This window comes from Trichoderma asperellum, chromosome 4 (assembly GCF_020647865.1).
Source record: "Trichoderma asperellum chromosome 4, complete sequence".
Lineage (NCBI taxonomy): Eukaryota > Fungi > Ascomycota > Sordariomycetes > Hypocreales > Hypocreaceae > Trichoderma > Trichoderma asperellum.
In genome coordinates this window covers 864755-887445 of record NC_089418.1, presented here as the reverse complement: position 1 = coordinate 887445, position 22691 = coordinate 864755, and the positions used below count along the sequence as shown (strand labels likewise).

At 45.8% G+C, this 22691-nt stretch overlaps 10 protein-coding genes across 11 annotated transcripts; 3 read left to right on the top strand and 7 right to left on the bottom strand.

The window, feature by feature from the left end:
• Positions 1-1752: 1752 nt before the first annotated feature.
• On the bottom strand, positions 1753-4069 carry TrAFT101_006676 (uncharacterized protein). The gene is made up of 5 exons (XM_024902011.2): positions 3748-4069; positions 3559-3670; positions 3204-3482; positions 2387-3145; positions 1753-2326 (listed from the first exon to the last, which is right to left on the bottom strand). The coding sequence occupies exons 1-5, from the start codon at positions 3991-3993 to the stop codon at positions 2013-2015; spliced, it is 1710 nt and encodes a 569-aa protein (XP_024758332.2). The 5' UTR covers positions 3994-4069; the 3' UTR covers positions 1753-2012.
• A 1428-nt stretch (positions 4070-5497) lies between these two features.
• TrAFT101_006675 (uncharacterized protein) lies at positions 5498-6386 on the bottom strand (the record flags this gene model as incomplete). Its single annotated transcript, XM_066127845.1, has 3 exons — positions 5498-5517; positions 5687-5895; positions 5974-6386. 3 exons carry the CDS (start codon positions 6384-6386, stop codon positions 5498-5500), a joined length of 642 nt encoding a protein of 213 aa, XP_065983958.1.
• TrAFT101_006674 (uncharacterized protein) lies at positions 6186-7343 on the bottom strand. Its single transcript, XM_024902665.2, has 2 exons — positions 6814-7343; positions 6186-6704 (listed from the first exon to the last, which is right to left on the bottom strand). The coding sequence occupies exons 1-2, from the start codon at positions 7183-7185 to the stop codon at positions 6609-6611; spliced, it is 468 nt and encodes a 155-aa protein (XP_024758331.2). The 5' UTR covers positions 7186-7343; the 3' UTR covers positions 6186-6608.
• Positions 7344-9300: 1957 nt separating this feature from the next.
• On the bottom strand, positions 9301-10606 carry TrAFT101_006673 (uncharacterized protein; the record flags this gene model as incomplete). Its single annotated transcript, XM_024911023.2, has 5 exons — positions 9301-9426; positions 9500-9669; positions 9761-9947; positions 10014-10499; positions 10562-10606. 5 exons carry the CDS (start codon positions 10604-10606, stop codon positions 9301-9303), a joined length of 1014 nt encoding a protein of 337 aa, XP_024758330.2.
• Positions 10607-11974: 1368 nt separating this feature from the next.
• TrAFT101_006672 (uncharacterized protein) lies at positions 11975-12964 on the bottom strand (the record flags this gene model as incomplete). Its single annotated transcript, XM_024906884.2, has 1 exon — positions 11975-12964. One exon carries the CDS (start codon positions 12962-12964, stop codon positions 11975-11977), a length of 990 nt encoding a protein of 329 aa, XP_024758329.2.
• Positions 12965-13115: 151 nt separating this feature from the next.
• On the top strand, positions 13116-13789 carry TrAFT101_006671 (uncharacterized protein; the record flags this gene model as incomplete). Its single annotated transcript, XM_066127844.1, has 2 exons — positions 13116-13284; positions 13347-13789. 2 exons carry the CDS (start codon positions 13116-13118, stop codon positions 13787-13789), a joined length of 612 nt encoding a protein of 203 aa, XP_065983957.1.
• Positions 13790-13804: 15 nt separating this feature from the next.
• On the bottom strand, positions 13805-15514 carry TrAFT101_006670 (uncharacterized protein). Its single transcript, XM_024908504.2, has one exon. It carries the CDS (start codon positions 15343-15345, stop codon positions 13999-14001), a length of 1347 nt encoding a protein of 448 aa, XP_024758327.2. The 5' UTR covers positions 15346-15514; the 3' UTR covers positions 13805-13998.
• A 349-nt stretch (positions 15515-15863) lies between these two features.
• TrAFT101_006669 (uncharacterized protein) lies at positions 15864-16320 on the top strand (the record flags this gene model as incomplete). Its single annotated transcript, XM_066127843.1, has 2 exons — positions 15864-15972; positions 16127-16320. The coding sequence occupies 2 exons, from the start codon at positions 15864-15866 to the stop codon at positions 16318-16320; spliced, it is 303 nt and encodes a 100-aa protein (XP_065983956.1).
• A 6-nt stretch (positions 16321-16326) lies between these two features.
• Positions 16327-17053, top strand: TrAFT101_006668 (uncharacterized protein; the record flags this gene model as incomplete). Its single annotated transcript, XM_066127842.1, has 3 exons — positions 16327-16487; positions 16925-16980; positions 17037-17053. 3 exons carry the CDS (start codon positions 16327-16329, stop codon positions 17051-17053), a joined length of 234 nt encoding a protein of 77 aa, XP_065983955.1.
• Positions 17054-18401: 1348 nt separating this feature from the next.
• On the bottom strand, positions 18402-22624 carry TrAFT101_006667 (uncharacterized protein). 2 transcript variants are annotated; one of them, XM_066127840.1, is made up of 5 exons: positions 22122-22624; positions 22014-22070; positions 21664-21963; positions 21369-21570; positions 18402-21316 (listed from the first exon to the last, which is right to left on the bottom strand). In XM_066127840.1, the coding sequence occupies exons 1-5, from the start codon at positions 22572-22574 to the stop codon at positions 18558-18560; spliced, it is 3771 nt and encodes a 1256-aa protein (XP_065983953.1). In that variant the 5' UTR covers positions 22575-22624; the 3' UTR covers positions 18402-18557. The 2 variants fall into 2 exon arrangements, with proteins under 2 accessions (XP_065983953.1, XP_065983954.1); XM_066127841.1 differs by having other exon boundaries at positions 21664-22624.
• Positions 22625-22691: the final 67 nt, after the last annotated feature.

Sequence of the window (22691 nt, the reverse complement as noted above, 5' to 3'; positions counted from 1 at the left end):
TAAACTACTCGGGTGTGCGTCACGAGGCGCGAAACTTATCATAATCATGGCTTGAGTTTTTGTATGATTCTCTTGAAACATCATTGAGCAGTGATTGTGATCAAATGAGGGGTATGAACGAAATTAGATGTATGAGTCATAAGGCTAACAACCGTACGGAAGCAAATAGGGCCACAGAAAGTCCTGCGAATATGAAAGGACATTTCGTGTCGTTCATTTAACTCTTTTGCGGTTGATGGACTCTCGGCAAGCGGTGATCAGTTCTGGCAAGGATACAGAATACGCCACCTGGAACAGCCAAAAACATAGTGGCGCAAGATCTAACTGTCCGATTGTAACGCAAGATTTGATGGCTGTCAGCGGCGTAGATCCAATGTAACTTTTGCTCGCTACTCTGATATCAAAGTGACAGGATTTAGTTCGTTATTGAACTTCACGACCACAAACCCAATGATGTGGCGTAATAGAAGCGATTTAGATTATAGATCCAAGATCCAGGCAAGCTTATCTTCAGGCTAGCATCGATAGCTTGGCACCACGGCATAGAGTGGCTGTCGTTTTATGCAATCCCTTCCTTTCTCATCTCTACCAGCTGTTACCTCATTCTCAAAAAGGAATCGGCGCATCTATGAGAAAGCGGACCTTCTTTTCGATTCCATCGTAGTGGCTTGGTGGCGTTAAGGATCTAAATCGACTAAGGCACTCCTCCTTCCGTAGCTATCATTGATGTTTCGATCGTTTCTCCGTAGAAAATATTGTTGCACCAATGATGCCTACGCAAGTGTTTACCGTCAATACAAGCTTTTATCTAAACATTCTCAAGGTAAAGTTAGATAGGATATTTCCGAATGAGAATCTTGACAATTCGATCCCTAGGTGAGTATTGTAAGCATGGTGCTTTTAGCCTTTTCGTCGAACCCACTAGTCAGGCTGTGAATATATCTTATAGACGTTACAAGTCGCAGGCGGATTTTGATGTGATGTGTTAATAAGACTACGATAGGGAGGCTCTGGTAGCACCTCGTGGTGGAGATTATGATTTTATGCCATATAGCTCCTCAAATTGATGCAAGGGAGTATGATCGAGAATCATCTATATACTTTCGTAAAAGACAACGTCAATGATATTTCTATATACAAGCAATGACATCAATGACATGATACAGTCAATATGCTATTACGGTTAAGAAGATGACTATTCGAGAATAGTTTCGCCACGGTAAATGGTCTATGACATCAAGAAACTACACATGGATAATTGTTCATTCTCTCAATTCAATTAATAATGATTAAGTAACTGCGAAAAGTAGACTACTAGGTGTGCTAGGATAAGATCATTATGAGAATATGCGTACATTGTTATAGAGCAAGCATATACATAATATCAACATGAGTACTGCTTTGTGCATTGCTTAAAAAAATTTGTTCGGCTAATTACTATAGTCATTTAATTATGCAGGAATTTGTACTTTCGAATGAGCCTGGCGTAATATCAATTGCACCACTCCTTTGCATGATATTTGGCTACTCATTCAAGTAGCTCTTAGCGGCCATGTAAGATTCGAGAATAGAGATTTTGGTAGCCTCAGAAATCACAATAAGCCCATGACCGGATTAACTTGACTCTGCCACTAGCTACCTATTAAGCGCGTTGCACCTGGAGGATTCTCAATAGGTCTGCCCTTCTTGGCAACATTTGAAGTTTTTTCGGGCAGAGTTTTGGTGTACGATATAGAGTCAGAGGATGAATTAGAGGGGAGAAATAGCGCTATGTATTTAATTAAACATCTAGTTGATTTACTACCAACAGATTGCCCAGGCATTCTGTTCTTCTCTATCCGTGGATATATATCGCAAATCCGACTGTTGGCACCATCTTTGGTAAAGCCAAGCAGTTACTGTTGTACACACCTTCAACAGTTGCAGTAATGAAAATTTCTTTTCCGGTCACAAGCCCAAAATTCCGTTTGATGCAAATACTTTTCACCCTTCCTACATGTTGTGTGATTTGTTTATGCTCCTCCACCAGCACCCTTAACAGCTGCCTTGTCCAACTTATTCCACTTACCAATGACGGATGTCACGGTCGCAAAACCAGCCCCTGCAATCATGATGGCGAATGCAACTCTGATGCCTGCCAAATAGGATTCCAAAATGCCAGGAATGACTTCTGCTGGGAATACACCACGAATTCCGGTCGCTCCTGCTGCGATGACCTTGGCTGGATCTACTGAAGGAGCTTTGCTAGGCAATTCAGAGATCAACTTGGCAACGAGGGATCCTTGGGCGGCTGAGACGAAGAGGGCACCGCCAACAGTTTGGAAGACTATAACTGGGGGTCAGCAAATGACGATGAGAGCTCTGAAACTGCATGCTATATACTTACAAAGAATAATGGCAGTAATAAGAGACAGATCCGCGGGTTTGGACGTTCCCTGAGCAGTGATCATGGGAATCTGAATGTTGGAGCCCCAGCCAATGCCGGCAAGAAGCTGGAATCCAATCCATTTACCGTTGCTGGTTCCAATGTCAAGTGTGTAAAACAGGCCGCTCGCAACAGTGGCCAACGCGGCACCAAACGGCAACCATGGCTTCGCAATGCCAGTGTTTTGAATGACGGCAGATGATACCAGAGATGCGATGACCCAGGGAACAATGAATGGCAAACTGCGCACACCAGAACCCGTCGCGGAGACGCCATATGCACTCTGGAAGTAGATCGGTAGTACATAGATGGCTTGGAAGAACGTGCCGGCATTAAAAGTTGTGAAAAGGCAAAGCGACCAAATATTAAACTCTTTCATGAGGCGTGGTGGGATCATTGCGCGATCATCCTTGGTCTGTAGTATTTCCACTGCGACAAACGCAATAGTGATTACAACAGAGCCAACCAGAAGACCGACAACAACAGAGCTTGACCATGGGTACTCTTGGCCTCCGTACTGGAACGCGAGGATGAAGGAGATGGTCGCGGCCATGGCGAGAATGATACCGAGAGGGTCCATCTGGAGGAACTTTTCCAATGGAGTTGCTGGAGCCGGCCGGGCTTCTTTTGGAGCCGTGAAGAAGAAGAAGATGATGAGCGCTGAGAATCCTCCGATGGGGAGGTTGATGTAGAAGCACCAGCGCCACGTCGCATGATCAGCTAATACTAACATCAGCCAAGATATAAACGGATTGCTAAAGAAGTGGTAGTTACTTACTCAGAACACCACCGATGACAGGTCCAACAACACTTGCAATTCCGTAAGATGCTCCAATAATACCCATGAGCAGAGGACGCTTCGCAGGCGTAGTCGAGTAACCGACGATAGTGTAAGCGCCCGATCCCAAACCTGCCGCGCCAACACCTGTAATGGCTCGTCCGACGATGAGTGCTTTGCTGTTTGGCGCAACGCCGCAGATGAGAGAACCGACTTCGAAGATGAACATGGCGAGGAGGAAGCTGGGCTTTAGCGGGAAGTACTTGTATGCCTTGCCCCCTAGACGAAACGGTCAGCTTTCGTTTTCAAACGGTGTTGTAAACGGTGTTGTAAACGATGTTGAAGAGCTACTTACATGCCGATAGGAAACCAGCCGTCGTCATGAAAAAGGCAGATCCATACCATGTGGCTTCATCGAGACTGTGGAAATCATCGGTAATCTTGGGAATGGCCGTTGCAACAATTGTCTGGTAAAAGGGTCAACCACAACTTCAATTTCTGTTGATGCCCATGTAGATTAGATTAACAAAGCGTGTCCACGTACCATATCAATTGCGTATAAGAAGACTGCCAGAAACAGAGCCACAACAATGATGACTAGTCGCAATCCCGTCGGGTATTGACTGTCGTCTGTTGCGCTCACCAGAGCTTCTTCCTGAACTATCGCATCGCTTCTCGTTTCGTCTGTTTTCTCATTATCCGAGGAAAGCTCTTCTGAGACCCCTGAAGTTGCAATATGTTTTCCATCAATAACTTCGGGCACCTGCTCGGATTCGGGCGTTTTCGACATCTTTTACCACTTTGACATAGGTTACACGAACTGCTTCACACTCGAACGTAAAATATTCTTTCAATCAAATTAAAATAAAAACAAAAACAAAAACAAGAAAAGAAAAAAAATACGGAATCGACTTCTACGCGCTTATAACATACAATCATTGTAGGAACGAGCCGCTCGTGGTTACATCTCAAGTGGATATAAGAAAATAGATGAGGCAAATAATCGGCACACAAATTTGGATAATACACACACATGAATGGCGATGGAAGGAAAATTGCTTTGCAGTACAGTTGGTACTGTTCCATTCTATGCGCGTATTCATTTTGCGGTCTCGATCTTTTCGCTACCCGCTTGCTTCCCTGACAAAGCACAAGGGGGCGTACAAATAAAGTCGGACATGATGTCACCGGGAGCTTGCGGCGGCCGAGAGGTATGGAGGCCCTTGTTCATAAACCTTGCAAGCGGCCTCGCTGATACACGTGCCATTGGCCAATTTGGCCCGACGATAATATACTGATCCTCCAAAGGGCTTGGTGTGCGCAAGTTAATTTCGAAAGAGCAAGTTATAAGCCGATAAGCGGGCTAGGGCTAGATTCGGATCTAATCCTCCATCTACGAGTGGCTTGCCGAAATTCCATGTGCTTGCCCACGGCGGTTAATATTTTGAATCTGCACTTACACATGGCCCGATTCGCCCAGTTCTGCAGGGTCCTACGGGGGGAATCATAGAAGATGCTGCATCTGTGAGCTTTGTACCTTGAAAAAGTGCGGTCTCAGTAAACTCCTCGCAAGTTGTCAGCACGCGTAAGTGCTGACATCTAACACTAACAAGACAAGGCAATGCAGGGTCTCAGCATGTGTTACTGTATGGGACACCGCCGCCTGCGTTTCAACACTATATCGCTGCGTCGATAACAATGGCAATTGGTTCCTTTCCACTAGTGCCTTAGTTTCAGCTACGAGACCTGAAACTATAAGAGAAAAAAATCCCCGAATACTTTCATGCTTTGATGTGTCCGCCCTTCAGCCTTTCGGCATCCAGTCGTCGTATCCATGTCGGCTAGCTCTATGTATGTCAGACGCCTCGGCTCAGGCCATCCAGCTTCAGGTGGTATTTCGGCGGGGCTAGCCGAATAGTTAACGTTATTGTAGAGCTAGGGTTCTTAGATTGGTGTAGATCCGAGCCCTAAACCGACCACGGTATACTTTTTTATTGCGTTATATAGCTGTACTATTGCGATGCTTAATGTGTTAAATATATCTTCAATTGGCTTGCTTGCTTGCTTGCTTGCTTGATATTATAACATGATATAGCTCTCCTCATTATAGGCCATAGCTATGCTAACCCCTGCACGCCTAGGTAGTAATACTTCCTATGTAGGTACCCCTATTTTCAGCATAATGGAATGGCTTAAATAGTCACATGTATTTGTCAATTGCTTTAATTGTTAAAATGTTTCTTGAGACTCAACTTCATTGGGGACCTAGCTTGGCTTAAAATTGAGTAGCAATATTAAATACCTACTAGAGCCTCTAGTAGTAGTTTTGCTATTAGCTAGTAACAGGGCAATTGTAGGGTTTTTTTTTTTTTTTTTTTTTTTTTTTTTTTTTTTCGTATTTTAATGTCTATTTAGCTTGTTTTACTCTTCTTACACTAGTTGTATGAGAGCTGTTCCCGTGGCCGTTTCTATAGCAAGCCTACTCAATCTGGCAAGCTCCATTGTAAAGGCATCAAGGAATCTCAAATGCGTTAGTTCAGCAAGCCTAAGCTTTCGTTTTGGAGTATTTCTGAACAAAGAAGGCGCATCCTGTAAGATTTCGAGGTCTTCGAGAGTGTTTTCGTCCAGAGAATTTGAAATAATATTGGAGAAGAGGGCGAGAATGGCAGTAATAGGGTAGTAGATAATAATCCTGAAAAAGGTAATTAGCCATATATTATGGGTAATGAAATGGATACAGCATAAATGCCAAATCAATAGTTCTTATTACCAAAAGCAGTCATCTGTTATAACATGTAGAGCTACACGCAAGTATGTCAATGTTGATCTGCTGGCATCAAGCGAGAGGTTGAAACTAGAGCGAACGCCTTTGTGATAATTGTTTGGTGACTGCGCTTTGCACCTCCCACTCGCCCGGTGGATAATAGCCACGAAATGATAATAAGCTAGCCGAACCATACTGGATTGCATGCTAACATCGGGGCTGACAGGGGTGGCTTTCCCAAACGTGAGTGTTGGACGAAAGTCCAGTGGGAGAGACAAGCGCCATTGTTCTAGTGATTCATCCAATACGCGGATACTCTCCAAGAGCTCAGATTGTGTTTTGTGGTGTGCCATAGGCGAATAAAGAGCGTCATAAGCGCGGGACTTGAGTTGAGAAAGGAGTAGATCCCAGGGATACATGGGTACGGTCTGACTGCTAAGGTTAGGGATATTATTAGATTGAATGTGCCTATTTTGCATCATCGAGTAATCAGGAGGCAGTGTAAGATCGCAGTGGAGGTCTGAGAGACAAGGAGGCTGGCCAGTGCGGATACAGAGGTCTTTGTCGAGAGAATAGCAAGTCCAAAAGAGGTCCCGTAGATGACAAGCTATGTCGTTTTTATTATAGATTTTCTCTTGGGGTTACAACTGAGTATTGAGAGCAAAGATGAGGCGTGAAGCGATGGAAATGAAGAGGCCTGTGGAGCGGAGGTCGCCCATGAAATAGTATACTAGGGCCTGTGGTAAAAGTTAGACTTTGGAAAAAGAAAAGAGAATTGTGCAAAAGGAAAAAGCTATACAAATAGAGTAGCAGCATTAGGGGACGGAAAGAGGCTCATAAACTTACTAACGTGACGAGCATCTGAAGTCCATCTCCCGTCATCTCTTGAGTTACCTGAGGTATGAATGATGCAGCAACTGTTGCGTACGTTTCAGAAGCCATTGTTGTGCTGGACTCTTCCTCAACTCGTAAAATAGAGGTCATGGCGAGAAACGAGTAGACGCAAGACCGAGCTCTAGCTGCAGACGGAGAATCAAGTTTCTGATACGCTAAGTCAAGGGTCTTAACAAACAGGTATTTACTCAATATAGGGAAGACGAGGTATTGCAACGATGAACAGTACATGGCAGCGTATCTCTCCACAATTGGCCTGGGAGGGAGTTCACAAAGCTGTGTGCTCGCAGTTGTATCCAGGTATAGGCAGCGGGGTTGTGCCATTGACGGCCAAAGGCGCAGAGAATTTGAGGTGTCATGCAGCTCCCGGTACGGGATTCAATCCATGCTTGTCCCTGGTCAGAGAAAAGCGGGATACCAGTGAAAGAAGTAGCATTGCAGAGGTCGAATTGCGACGAAGTAAAGTATTGTAGCTGTGTGTCTACAATGATGGGGAAAAGATTAGCGAGCGTTTATACGAGACAACTATGTATTAGCTGAATTATAAGAAGGAAAGAATGGTAGATTTGTGCGTATAAGAGGGTGGCACCATAGTGCTAACAGACCATCTCCATTGAAAGTAGTGTAACCGGTTCGAGGAGTCCACTAAAGAACAGAACAAAAAGCACTGGCCCATGATCTATGAAAAAGACTAAAGGGATGAAGGGAGGAGATAGCAGCTAGGGGAGCTTCCGTCTTGGAATGCAGAGACTGTTGGCGCTACTTGGGGGGAGCTGTAATAGTAATGAAACAACGCACTTACCAACTTCATGCTGTGATAGCCGCTGAGTCAAAATTGTCTCCATTCTGGCTATAGATTCCGATTGGGGTACTTTGTTGCCCGGGCTTTAATCGTGGGTCAGTGTATTGAGACTTGACGGCGAGGAACTATCCAGCGCCTGTAATGGTCATATACATATAAATTGGAAATATAAGCGGTAGGTGACAAAAGAGGAATAATCTCACTTCTTCTTCCTCTTGGCTTTGGCCACTAGCCGAGTGTAAGTGCAGGCTAAATCATGATGCTTGCACCAATTGCATTGTGGAACATCGGCATCGCATTGAATCTGTTAAAAAAAAGTACATGTCAGCTTTGAACTTTTGGCCTGAGAAACTGGCTGATCACGGTCAAAATGATCAGGTTATTGGCCAGCCAAAGCCGGAATTAAATATGATGCGCAAGTCTCTCAAGATCCACTCTCTTGGAGTAGCAACACACACCTTTCTTCTAGAGCACGAATCGCATGCCTTTGCTCGTCGTCCCCTGGCAGATTTAATAAAGGCCCTAGTAGCCATGGTCGCAGGCTAGAGCAAGCCTGATTTCTTTCTTGTTGTTATCGGACAGAGTTGAGGTAGCTCAGAGAACTAACTCCATTTAAGAGATTAATGTCAAGTGAGTTGTGAGCGCGAGAAGAGAGAAAATATGAGAGAGCATGAGCAATCGAGGATGTATCAAATCCTGAGGACCATGGGGTATTACCGCTGAATCAGCGGGTTTTAGAGTAGGCCCCATATAAAACTACTTATTTGCCGTGCAGGGGGTTTAACTGGAGACAGTGAAGGATATTTGGAGCAGCAGCTGCTCTGAAGTAGCATTAGCTGTCGGAGACATGTGGGGGTTGACTAGAAGAGAACAGAAATAAGGAGCAAAGGATGGGAAAAGTACTAATTCAGATAGAAGAGAATATTCTCGTCATCAAAGTGGGTGTATGTCGCTCGTCGGAGAGAAACAGAAATTAGTGACTTAGCCCACAAAACGATCACTCGCTCCTACGTAAAATTTGCCTTCACAAAGAGTATGAATAAATTTCTGGGGAGTAAGATAAACGTTTTTAAAAAGCCAAGGGTATATGTTGGGATTGACCTCAATCATAATGCTTCAACTAATTCGATAGGCTCTTTAATCGAGGCGGTTATCTAAGATCGAAGTCTTGCACTGTAGAAGTAAGTTTTTAACTTTGCGTCACTCGCAAACTATCCACCTCTAACTGAACGCATATTATAAGTGAGGCTATCGCCTGCAGGCCACCTCAGTCGTTTGATGGCCAATGCCGCGCATCGGATTTGTTGTTTGAGTAACCAATGATTGAGCTTTTAGATTACTCTACAATGTCGCTCAATGCTGGCTATTGAGATTGCTCAGCAGCATGTTGCGGACTCTGACGAGGGTTGTGCACCAACCTTCGATTAGCAGTCATCAAATTGGACAACAGTAAGCAGCGAACCAGTTTGATCTTCTTTTTGCCCAATATGACAGGTTTGATAATAAAGGATTGCAGCTGAAGCCAAAACTTAGTTGAAAACTGGTTTGTCTAATGTATGTTTTTTATTCTGCTTCTCTCGCCTACTGTAGCTGCTAAATAACGGGTATATGGTACCTCATGCCTCCCCATCCCCCTATCATGGCTCTTCTACAAGAAGCAATCCCCAGGGCGAGGGCGCATTTGCCGATGCAATCTTGGCTCGTAGTTCTTCTTTATTTTCTTGAATAAACTCTTCCCACGTCTTCAAAGATAGGCCGGGAATCTGAACGCAATCTCATATTAGCACCGTGCTTGCAGAGCTATTGTAACCGTCTCAACAACTCAGTATAGCTCACCTCCGTAGCTTGGACAAAATCGTGGCTCGCATATATGTTTCCAAAGTACTCAAATATCAAAAGCTGCTCTGTAAAGTCCAACGCCAGCTCGGGAATCATGCCGGCATCCTCAAGCCGTTTTTGAAACTGCCCTGGAGTGGATTTTCGGTATTCGAATGTAACGCCAAGTTCTGATGATGTATTTCGTTAGTATCCTATTCTCTTCCTGACAAGACGATATCACGGCAACACGATGTATAAGAAAAGGAATCTCATGCATACCTTTAGCCAGCTGTGCTAGCTTTTCGCCTTCCGATAACGCTTGCGCATAAAATGCGATTGCCTTCTCCAAGTAGCTCTTCCGATTCTCGACAACTGCATGGACGAGCTTGCCTGTATCTGAAATCGCCACATTTGGCAAATTTGTTTTAGAACTGAGAGGACATTCGTGTATAAGCTTTCCGGAAACCTTTGTGAGAAAATGATTTTAGCCTCCAATCTTTCGCTATTGTCTTGGTTTAAGACTAGAGATTACCTGTTTCGGCAAATAATTACTGGGGTATGTTAGGCAATTTTCGAAATAATTCGGAAACAGGACAGTTGTCGTCTTCTTCCACAGATCAGGCTTTTTTGTCTTGATGTAATCTGTTACATCAGCCTTGCTCTTCCAGTGGTGCACATGATAAAATCGCCCTTGCGAAACCTCCATTGGGTCAGGAAGAGCACTCCACACAAAGTGCTTTAGGCTAGGAATCGCGGCCGCGGCATCAGCTAAAGCTTTCCCCTGGGCAATCTCTATGACTTTGGATCCCGAAGCCCAGAAATCAGTCAGAGCAAATATGATGTTAGCTCCTTCGAATACATTTTCTAAAGCTTCTTGACCAGCATTGAGGTCCGCAGCTTGGACATCGACACCATTAGCAGATAGAGCCAAGGCAGCAGGCTTAGAGGGATCACGAGTAAGGCCCCTGACGCGGTAATCGTTGGGATACTTGAGAAACTCAGCAACCACAGACCTTCCCTAATTTGCTTTTAGTACGAAACTCATTCAATATATATATGAAAGATGTGCTGGATACTAACTTGCAGACCAGTTGCACCGAAAACGACTACTGTTTTAAGTGACATGATAAACTAACTTATAAGGATTTGAGTCGGAAGGAGTAAAATGTTCTTCTCGTTGAAAATTCTCTGCTGATTCTGTTACAACAAAAAGACCCTACTAAACCTACCGGAATATCGTCTTTATATATTCCTCCAGCCCGGAGGGCTGATATTGAAAATATGGAGATTAGTAGCTACATGCCCCTGATTACCTAGACGGAAGATTAAGGTTGCAGTCTTGTCGACCAACAACTCGGCATCCGAGTCGAGGCTATCCGGCGATTCGCTAATCAGAAGTTGCGCGTTCTAGGAAACGCCTCACCAGACTGGGGCATTAAGTGTTAATTCCGCAAAGTAATCTCTAGGGTTATCTCTGAACTCCACCTGGGCATTGAGAAGAGCGTAATTTCTCGTAGTTTCTGGCTTTCAATAGAATAAACCGCTTACTCATCGCATTAACAAGATTCCTAGTATGTGTCAGCCTAGAAGCTCTCGAGATCTTGGGCGGGTATCTGGCCGGGGTGGCTGCTGATCTTTTTAACGCTACTGTGATTCGGCATTTCGAAGAGCGGTGACAGGGTTCCAGCCAATGGAATTAATTTCTGTGACTTTAAGTATAATGGAACAAGATTTTGTAGGTATTTGAATATAATACCGTGCTGTATTGAGTCCAGGCCTCTCCAGGTAAGCCGTCGGAATCCGAAATTGTGCGAGGTATCCATAATTTCGATCAGAAAATCCAACATCAACTCTTCAAGCTTCTATTTTACGCTCCTCACAGTTAATAAACACGCAGGTATATGAGGCTTTATGCAGAATTTCATCATGTATTTCATGTATCGTTTCTTATACGGACTACTTTTTAACTCCAGGTTCCGAAAGCTAACTTTAATCACCGCTTAGTAGGCAATTACGAGGCAATTACGACCCATTTTCTACTGCATTTATCCAAATGTAACTGCCGTCTCCAAGGATATTTAGAACTTTGCCACCTTCTAGATAAAGCGGCACTTTTGAAACGACTTGCAAGATGGTCTCATGCCTCGCTAGGCTTCACTAAAATTAAGTTACACAAGTACGCATTAAAATAGATTGGGATTTCTTATTTACAGATGCACTCTAATATTCTTTACGTTGAGATGAACATGCTATATAAAATGTTTAAATTAATAGTTTTTTAAATAATAGTTTTTTAAACTAGAATAATTGATAATAATAATTATATATTGCATTTATTGAGCGAATATATTTAGGCTAATACATTCACATATTTTTACTCATAAACATACATACGTTTGCAATTTCTTTAGTTTCGTCAGGGGACTACTGCATATAAATTGTCCCCGTCGAATCAACTAGTAACGACAATAAGATCCTTGGTCGAACTGTGTTTTACAGTCTGCAACTCTGCCTGATAACGTCCTGGAAGTCATCGTCAGCCTCCTTATAGAAAGATCCAATCTTTCCCAAATCGTCTTCACTAATTCCTCTCCTTGTAGAGGCCATCTTAGTAGAGTCGCCTTCATCTCGCGTACCGCCCGCCGTAAGCAGGCCCAGAAGCTGCATGGGCGCTGATGTCGGGTCGGCAATGATGGCCTGGATTGTCAACACTACGTTACCAGCCGCGGCCACAGTGCTGAAGATGCCGTCGAAGACCTCAAGCTCGGGGGTTATGTCATCCAGGAAAGGAACGAAGATGAAGACGACGCCTAAGATCTCGAGGATCAAGTTAATCCTGTCTCGCTTCTCCTGCTGCTGGCCCAGGGACTTCGCATTAGCCATGCTGTTTATGGCTTGCTGGATCATAAAAACTGGCATGCTAACGACCTGGAGAATGTCATCAGTAGGCCCATACCATGCGCTGACAGCCAAGTCAGTCATCCGAGAGAAGATGGTGTTCTGCAAAGCCTGTATATTTGGCATCGCCTTGGAGATGACATCTTTTGGGTTCGGTACATCCACGTCGTCTGCCTTTTGGGGTATACCGATGATCTTAACGCTTCTCACACAAGTCCTTCCAGGACCAGCACACGAGTTAGCTCTGTGTTCAACAGTCCCAAACTTGACCCAGGTTGAATTGATACCATAGGTCGAGCTGAGCTCTCTGTAGAAACCGGTCGAGATTTTGAGAGTGGAGGTTATAGAGTAGTCATAATAAGATAACAGCTGCCATGCTGTCCAGGGGCATTGTTGCGTTTCCACGAGGCTGCCACTCTGGAATGTGCAGTCAAAGTATTTGTTTCCAGGCCCTCCGTGTGGGTTCTGATAATCACCAATGTCCATGAATTCATTCAAAGCATCAGGAATAATGCCTTTGGCATACTCCTGATAATACCCAAACACTTGATCATAGCCAGAATTGACAGTCGTGTAGTTGTCCATAACTTGGTCTAGAGTAGCATTTAGAGCTTTGAGGGCGTAGAAGCCCGTACAGACTGCTGGAAAGAGTTTGCCAAGGAGGTCGGCTCAAAACTCACTAGGTAAACTGCAATGGAGTAATGATGGGCGTTCCCTCGACCTGGACCCGGACAAAATGGCTTCGAGAATCATACAGATGAAAAATAGCAGCGGGAAACACCTCCTCTACTGGCCATCGAAACTATTTCCTAAGGCAGGTTTCCCAACTGGCACAGGATCCGCCGTCGTAGAGGCCCCTCTGCCAGATCTCCTTCAAGGAATCCTCGACGCCGCCCAGAACGCTCGTCTCGCAAGGCCAATGTGGTTGGCGGCGCCGCCGCTAACTTTGTCAATTCCTGTCTCAAAGATGCCAAGATTTTTCTCCGCATAACCAACCAGTTCCGCTTGAGTGATCAGACCAGGTTCCTCAACAAGAAATACTTATCAGGACTTCCTGAAGGCGCTCCGTTCTCTACATTCTTCCAAGACAAGCCGCAGGTAATCACTAAAGTCGACGGGGTGACACCAATCACCGCTGAGGAGTTATCCTTGGTAAAATACGAAGTCATCGATTGGGACAAGACTTGGCTAGCCTCCCAAGCCTCTACTACTCCAGAGCAAAGAGACGCATTGGAGCTAATCGTCGAAGCCTATGGTCATTCTACGGCACCGAAAGATGTCATAGCCAAGGTTCACCAGGATGTCGTCGGCATGCAGGCATTTTCGACCAACTTATTAACAGCAGCGACCTTCAGTGCAAATCACCGCCGAAAAAAAGGGAGATCAAATCAATGGAGAAGCGAAAGTTAATGCACTTGGTTAGAAGACTACCTCAGGATTCGGTCACTATGCCGTGTAGATTATTCATGCTGCACTCCGGCTCTTACAGCGGCCGTTAACAGACATTTCCTTCATCTTCATGTACATTCACCATAATTATTATTATATTCTATGTTGGTACTTAAAGGGCTCAATATATCAATATATTCGTCCTCGTCATGTAACGGCAAGCATGCTTTCTATGTCCTGTTCCCTATTTCCCATTCCGCCCTCGCAACTTCCTCGGGACTGAGGATGCTTTCCCAAGCATAAGTGACCCTATATTCTTCATATTCAGACTCGCTCCTTCTGGCAAGACCATACGCAAACATGCGCTCCCACGACCAAAACGCAAACCCATAGCGCCCAAAAGTGTCAAAGTCAACCATATTCAGTATTGAGCTTCCTCGCAGCCCGAAATCGTAGTTCCCGGCACCCACAGATGGATCAACGAGTCTTTTCCAGTCCTTTACGCCAGGCTTAGCTAGCGACCATTCTCGATATATCTCTACAGGTCCTTGTAACTCTGCCAGGCACACTTCACCTTTAGCTAACCGTTCAGAGGCTTCCTGGCCATGAACGATTCGAACATAATTGACAACGGATATCAGCTCTTCGTACTCCGGGGGGCCCGGATAATGTCCACTATATGGAACGGTATGCACCCAAGCATGGTAAAAGTCTGAAGAGCCAGCCCAAATTTCGTGCCCATAGCGGCGGCTCCGAAGAGATAAATGCGTAGGCCCACCGATTGGACGACTGACTGCAACAATGTCGCAAAGTACAGCCTTGTTATCGTCTGGCCAGTCTAATAAACCTCTTGATGCGGCTCTTTTGAGATCGTAGAGAAGCTGCAGACGCCAGAAAGCCCGGTTGACGCGCTGCTCCTCGGTCCAAGATGGGGGGCCTACGTTCCGTACGTTAAATTCCCTTCCTTGTGGCCTCGATTGCCAAGTCGGGATATCCCGGCCCCATACAGGATTTTTTATCGTCCTGTCAATGGGATGCTCTGGCTTAAGAGTTTTAAAACGGGCAAGATGGTAGGTGAGACAGCCAAGCGAGGCCGACATGACCTGCCGATATGTCGCTAAAAGACTGCGTATTACTGCCGGTGGTGTCTCCTTGGCCAAGAAGGCTGGGGCGAATCCGTCTCGCGAGCTGCGCACGCGAGATGGGTATCTCATAGCATCGACAATAACCCGTCGTCGAAAATCGGCCAAGTTGGGGATTGGGAGGGTTCCAGATCGCAGCAAGGCGATAATACGAAAAATGACTCGGATATGCCCGCATACGTAACCAGAAGACAAGACAGCTTCGGTGATACCGACAGCGCTGGACTCGAATACGCGATACGCAGCGGGCCACGCTCGGATGAGACTGTCTAGTGTCGCAATGTCGGCAACATGCGTAAGGATTAGGGCAACAAGCTCGGTCGGCAAGTCTTGCAGCGAGACGGCTGCTTTGCCGTCGGCGGCCATGGTATTCTGGTATTCAAGCCCGATATGCCTGGTCACCTCATCGCCACGACGCAGGCTGTCTGAGAGCATGGCCGTCTAACGAGTGAGTAATCTCTAGGTTAAGTAGCGGAAACGAACGCAGGAAAACATCCAACGGTCTACAATTAGGTCACCGTAGTACGATTGTAGGGATGGCTTATCAATCCGGTAGGTATCAGAGATGTCGGGAAAATATGACAAGTTGCAATATCGAAGTGCAGGAAGAGGTTTCCAACGAGATAGAGGTTTATTAGGCTTGGCCTGATGGAGAGGCTAGTACAGCATCTTAAGCGCTCCCAAAAAAGGAATGATTTCCCGTTGCCGATTAGCCGCGCGAGATATTCTCGATCCTCCGGCCTTATAGCTAAAACAGCACCGTTCCCGATCATCTAGACCCCGAAATCCACTCTTACAAGGTTATCTAATTCCTTCGCTTAGAGTTAGAAATCTTATTCCCACAAGTGTAGCTTGCAAAAGTGCCCGCCGAAATTACCACACGTAGTTCCGCCAACATCCAATATGCGGTCATGCACTTATACCGTAGAAAGAAACGACTCTGTAGAAAGACAATGGTCCGATGGGCCAAAGGCTCTGGTGGGAGTCGAAAGATGGTTAAGTTGGGCATCGTGTCTTTCTTCCCCTCTGCCAATTTCACCATAGCTCATCCTAGTCATACAGGTGGTTCTAGCGATTGTTCAATATGCAGTTTTCAAGTCTTGCGCTGGTGATGCTGAGGAAGGCATTGCTTGCTTCTGGCCAAGACCTCCTTGATATACCGTCGATTGCACCCAGACAATTCCACTCCATCACCTTAACTACGTCTGGTCAAAAGCCACCAACTACATCAAGTTCCACATCTACTTCAACATCCACGACAAGCCTAACATCATCCACTACAACGAGATCAGTGTCTTCGGCTTCGTCCAGCACAGGGACGACTTGGTTGTTATCGAAATCTTCACCCAGCCTACAGGTTGCGATGGAGGGTTCACCGTGGTGCCATCAGATACGGACGTGCTCTGGTAGAATATCATGACGCCCGTACCGACTGTGACTGTGACATCTTGTTACCCGCCTCAGTTCTACGCCAGCGCCTTAGCCACTATTTCGCTGCCTCCGTTTCAGCAGTTGGTCTGCCCTTACAAGTGGCAGACTATTAATGTCAACTCTACGTACAGAATTTGCTGCCCAGAGTATGTTTCACCTCACTCATGAATGCGTAGTCAGTTGCTTACTTGCCATGCTTGTTGCTTAGTGGGTTTGGACTCTATGGTCCAACTTCTCCGACACACAGCGCCCTGGGTTGGACGCTATCCGCATGTCCTTTATGTAGCCAGAGATATTGCTGGATGTCACCAGCTACAGTGGAACAACTTCAACTGTGGTTCCCATGACGGCTGGTGTGAATGGAACCTTGGTGCTCGCAAGTGCCTTTGACGGTGCTAGTGCGACGGTTACGGGAACGCCGACGACGTCCACTTCAGCTATAACTACAACCGAATCCTCCACAACTACAAGTCAACCGTCCACAACTACAACTACGGCGACAACGTCAAAAACTCTCCAACTACTTCCACGACATCGTCCACCTCTATCCCCTCCACCACCTCCACCACATCAACTACTTCAGCCACTACCGCTGCTGGCCCTACGCCGACGGCCATATCTCAGCTGCCATCTTGCGGAGTAAGTGAACCAAACCTTCAACTTATACAAGGGGGCTGACTTTTCTCGCTTCGCAGCAAACATGTTTCAGTAACATGTTGGCGCAATACACGACTCTTGGCTGCGGCACCTCCGACCCAGCCTGTCTCTGTAGGAATGTCAACCTTGGCTATGGTATCCGTGACTGCGCCAATGGTGCTTGTGGTGCTGTTATCGCTATTACAGTTATTTCTTTTGAAAGCTCATATTGTGCGTCTGCAACTGCAGCTCATTAAAAGTCGAGGTGATGGTTCGAGGTAGCCGGGATGGCGTCGCCAAGTTGGCCTAGGTGCCGCTAAACTGTTTCTCGGTACACTATATAGACTTGAATAAAGATTAGAAAAGAATTAATGAAGGCAAAGTGCAAAAATTCGGGCTCTTATGCGTGATGGGCTTCCGGCGATTCGATTACTGAGGGCCACTTCGTCCCTTACTCGTGGAGAAGCTCGAGCAGCTGTTTGTCGATTGACATTATTTGAGTTAGTTCGGTTTCCAGATTTCTCAGATACAGGGACAGTGCAGATGCAAGTACGAAAGCCAATATGATATCGTAGATGCTTGAAATAGGGCTAGATGGTACTGCTCTATCAATATCACGCATCTTGAGCTACCCTGTGGAATTAATGGAGGTATTCTGCTGTTAGAAGAGCGCGAGAGCACGAATCTTGAATCTTTGCTTTCCAGTTGAAAAATCTCGTTATTCTATATTTTGAAAAGACATGTTCGGATGAAATTATCTTTTGTTCGCCATTATATTACTATGGACTGTCGAAATTATATAGTTCTATAGGGTATGCATTTGATATTATTGTAAATATTTTTAATAGCTTGTTTACATCTGAGCTCTAGCATGGTGGAACCAAAGAGAGCCTAGAGTACCTAAAGACAAATACTGCGTAATTATTATTCCAAATATAAAGGAATTCCTTTTCCAGTCCGTCAAATCAAGAGGTTTCTAAATAATAACTATACTAGGCGTAACAGACCTACCAAGTCAAATGCGACACTGGGCAAAGGTTAGTCCATTGATCCGCTGTTTTGCGACCGATTTGGCAGACCAGCTGCCTTCATAAGGTCAACGGTGTCGGAATATAAAGCTTATTTCTATTCGATATACTAGTTCTACTCTACATATAAAAGGTCGGTGGGCTAATGCTATATCTACTAGTATAGGGCCGTTAGCAGGCCGACACTAACATAGTTTCAGCTGCATACAGTAGTCTAAGGTAGCGTCCTACTGGCTTAAAATAATTTTACCTTCTTTTATTTCTTTTACTTATAAAATATATATACTCTAAACAATAGCAGTAATTTTTCTTAGTTTTATAGTCCTTAAAAAAAGGCTGTAAAGTATGATACTTTTGTATATTTAAATGTAACTTAAAAGCCTAAAATGATGCTGAGAAAACGCAGGATTGTATCTAGAAGTTGTCTTGCCATTCCTCCATCTAGCTTTTTGAGCGCAGATTCTAATAGTATTATAGCATTAACTCAAAAGAAACGCCGATTAAATAGCGTGGGTCCGCAGGTCGATCTTGAAGCAATGCCTCGGCCGGCGTTTATTGTCGCGATGTTGCATACATCATAAGCACACTAAGCAGATCATCCCTGCCAAGCTGCTTGGCAATAGATATTGGAGTGCTCCGCTTGTCGCTTTCAGCCTCTAGATCAGCTCCTGCTTGCAGAAGCACCTTTACCACTTCTTTATGCCCGTAGTCGACGGCCCAAGACAAGGCAGTCCGTCCGCCACCATCACGCCGGTCAATTTGGACCAGATCAGTGTTAATAAGAGCCCGGACAGTCTCGGGCGTGTTCGTCTGAATAGCCCAGGCTAATGGAGTCCATCCATCAATATCTTCAGCATCAACACCCGGGCATCCTCCATCGAGAAGTTTGGCAAGGATAGTATGGTGTCCACCACCGCTAGCCCACGATATTGCATTTCTCTTATCATTATCACTGCTTGCCTTATTCACCTTTCTGCTTCTAAGGAGCACCTCAACCGTATCAACGCAGCCATTACCCGCTGCCCAAGAGAGAGGTGATTTCCCCTTGTTATCTGCGAGGTTGACATCGATGCCTGGAAACTTGAGCAGTCTTGCTAGGGTATCAGCCATTCCGTCCCCAGCAGCCCATGAAATGGCCGTGCGCCCTGCCTTATCACGATGATTGATATCCACGCTGCCAATCCTTGCTAGAGTCGACATGATTGTGTGATGTTCTCCTCCTACGGCCCAAAAGAAAGGAGTAGCCCCGGAGTTATCCGGATCATCAGCGCTGCAACCCTTACTCAGAAGTTTGTTGACAATATCATTGTGTCCACCGCCACATGCAAGCGATAGTGCGTTTCTCCCCCTTGGTCCTGGCATATTCAAGTTAGTTCGTTCGTCAGCCAATAGCTTGACGACACATGCCAAGTTTCCGTGCTCGGATGCAATCGTGAGTGCCGTTTGACCATCTAGGTCACTCGAATTAGGCTCAGCGCCCGCTTCAAGCAGAGAGGTAAGGATACGGTCGTAACCAAATCGGGACGCCCAATAAAGGCCTCGGCTTTTGGTAGCCTGAGAAGGTTCGCAGCTACCAAGCAGATCGTTCAGGAGAACAAGCAAATTGAATTGTGATGCTAAAATAATAGGATCTTGGTCTACAGGACTGTCATTTATCGAAGTAACGGCACGAGTGCGATAAAAATGTAACCAGTTGCGGCAGCTTGCAGTATCAATATCCAGGAGCGACACCGCCGCAGTTCTGAGATGGTCCGATGCAACTTGCTCACAGATCGCGAAATGTTCTGCCCAATGAAGCGATGCATAGTTGTAAAAGGCATAGTTTGAAACGAGTAAATCGCAAATATCTGGATGAAGCTCATCTGGTTCGCGAAAAAGCACATCCGAAGCGAGATTGGGGTCTTCGCTATCCCAATAATCGCCACTATAATCGCTAAGTGGTAAATTGTCAAGAAAGTCTGATATTTCTAGACTGGGACTGGTAGGCGAGCCATTTGCGGAAAAGCAGTCAACCTTAAAATCATCAAGAAGCAGATATTTAATGCAAGCAGTAGCCAATTGTAGAGCGGAGCTCTGTGAATTCACCAAGCGCATAGCAGGGAAGCTGTCGTACTCTGCGGTGACTTGCTCTAGGAGAAAGTCCTTTACTGACTGGTGAACTAGAGAGACGTGACCATCTATGATTCTTATCAGGGGGCCGAGAATCCCATGGACGGTATGGGCGATGGAATTTTGCGTATCTTGCATAACCTCTTCGGCAGTGCTATGCGAAGCGTCGATAGTGAATGCGATATTGAGTTCAGTCAAATGCAAAGATCTCGAACTTCCTAACAGCAGTTTTAGCAGCTGCGACGCATCGTCTTGGTGATCGGAAGGGACAGCGGCCAAATAGCGCCGATATGTTTCCATGAGTCCTTCCGGAATGCTGGCGATGATCTTTTGGAAATCCTTCCTTGAACTGAGCAGGTTTCTCTCAATAGATGTTAGCACAACGTTAACCCATAGAAACGTTCGATCGGCTTTAGCAGTTATCGTCTGATACAAGAAGTCTCTCATATCACTCGAATACTGCCTGCTATAAGAGATTTCATTCACTCGTTGTTGGATGAATATTTGGAGGTCATTAGCGTAGCCAGTTTGCCTATCGTCGATAGATATTTGCGGCTTTAGAGCCTCCTCGGTGCTAACAAAGGACTGGCGAAGGAAAGGGCGACTCGTCAACAGGAACTTGACTGTGGTGCCACTTCCCTTAGGCCAGGAAGAATTAGTCACCATATCGGATATAGACTCGAGCAGCTGGTGGCAAGAAGCTTTTTCACACTCGTCTAGTGCATCCAGGATGATGTAGGTGAAGCCAGCTTTGGGGTCTGTTACAATCCTGAAAAATATACGCCAAAGCAAATAAAATGACTGAATCATGCTTGCGCCTTGCTTCTCGAAGACCGAACGAACGTATCGAATCATTGAACGATGACGATCAATCATCTGGAGTATCAAGCCGATTAGAACCTCCCTTCCATCTGTCTGTTTGTTCTTGCTCTGGCACAAGTATATGAGGACATTCCCAGATTGGGCCCGGACATCGTTGAGGTGTTGAACCAAAGAGTACGATAGCATTGTTTTACCAGACCCCGGGTGGCCGGTCAACCAAAGGAGAGCATTGCTGCCTTTTTCAAGCCAGGAGATGAACAAATGGTGACTGTGAATCCATTGGCACGTGCCCGACACCGGCTTTGAAGGGAGTTCCATGCCCTTTGCCGCATCATGGTCATTGAGCAGAGTCATACATGTTCTTTCCAAGTCGCTGAGGACTTAAAGACTGTTAGAATTTTGCCTTAGAATATCACTTCCAGCGTAACTCACCAGCAGTAGACGAGTGGGTACTAGCACGCTTTAATGGCGGACTCGTAGCGGCTGCCTGGGAGGCTATTCTCCGAAGAGCTTTGGCTAGTTTCTTGTAGCTTTCCGTCTCTCCAGGAAAACGGCAAATGCTTCTGTGGTCTTCGAACATGGGAATCAATTCCTCGTTCGGAATGCCTAGCGTAGCAGAAGCGTGATTAACGACCTATCTCCGAGATGGGCTTCAGTCAGCTATCGTACCAAATAGCTCTCAAGAACGACATGTGCAGAAAGGCGGCCAATGAATCAAGCCACTCACCAAGGTGGACAATGGAGCTGTTGGGTTGTTCTCATAACACGAAACCACGGAGATATTGCCCAACAGGTTGCGAGCTGACGTACTGAGTTTTTGAAGCGCATCCGAGTCGTATATTAGATGGTTGAGTAGATCAGTTCTAACTGCTCGGGGTCCCATAAAAGCGTTTATAATCGTCCCAAAAACACTGCCGAGACTTGCGACAGAGCTACCTCTATGGGGAGTCGCCAGAAAAGCCACACCAATGACCGATTTGAGCACATCTCCATAGAGATTGTCATCTTGGTGGGCAATGACGAGCGCCTAGTAATAGTTGGTTAGTGTATTGCTTCCAGAATCTTGGAGACGCGAACCTGTTTGAAAACGATGCCACCAAGGCTGTGGCATACGAATATAATGGAACGTTTGCCCTAGATGGGAATGTCAGATATGGCTAAGATGGACGTAGCAGATGGCAGTACAACGGTTGAGTCCTCGCGGTTATTTCTTAAGGAGATTAGCAGGTCCCGTGCGTATTCCTCAACCCGGGCTGATGACTGTGAAAATATCTTAGAGGGATAGCCGTAAGTGTAGACGCGGCATCCGGGGAGGAATTTGGGGAGGAGGTCCCGCAGCCATAGGGTGCCATCTTGATGGTGGCGCCAGGTCGAGAAGGCATCTCCATTAAGACCATGGACGGCAATGATGTCGACCGGGTAGTTGCTGGATCCCGACGGGTCAGGCTTCCCCTCAGCGAGTTTAAATAAACCATGCTTTTCTATGCTCTGTTCCGTTGATTCGGTTGAACTAAGATTTGCATGTTGGTGCAGTGGCCTAGGAGTATTTGTAGTTGGGTTAGCCTGCCCAGCCATAGACCCTCCAGGCAAGGCCGGCCGCTTTAACACCTTAGTCTTTAGGCGCTGCACGTGCCTCATAATGATGAAGAGGCTTTATAAACTGTATGTATAAATCAAGACGTATGCGGCACTGGCAGAAGTTAAGGGGTGCTAGCGGGGTTGGTTCAAAGCTGGGCGGGCCGTACCGCAACCACA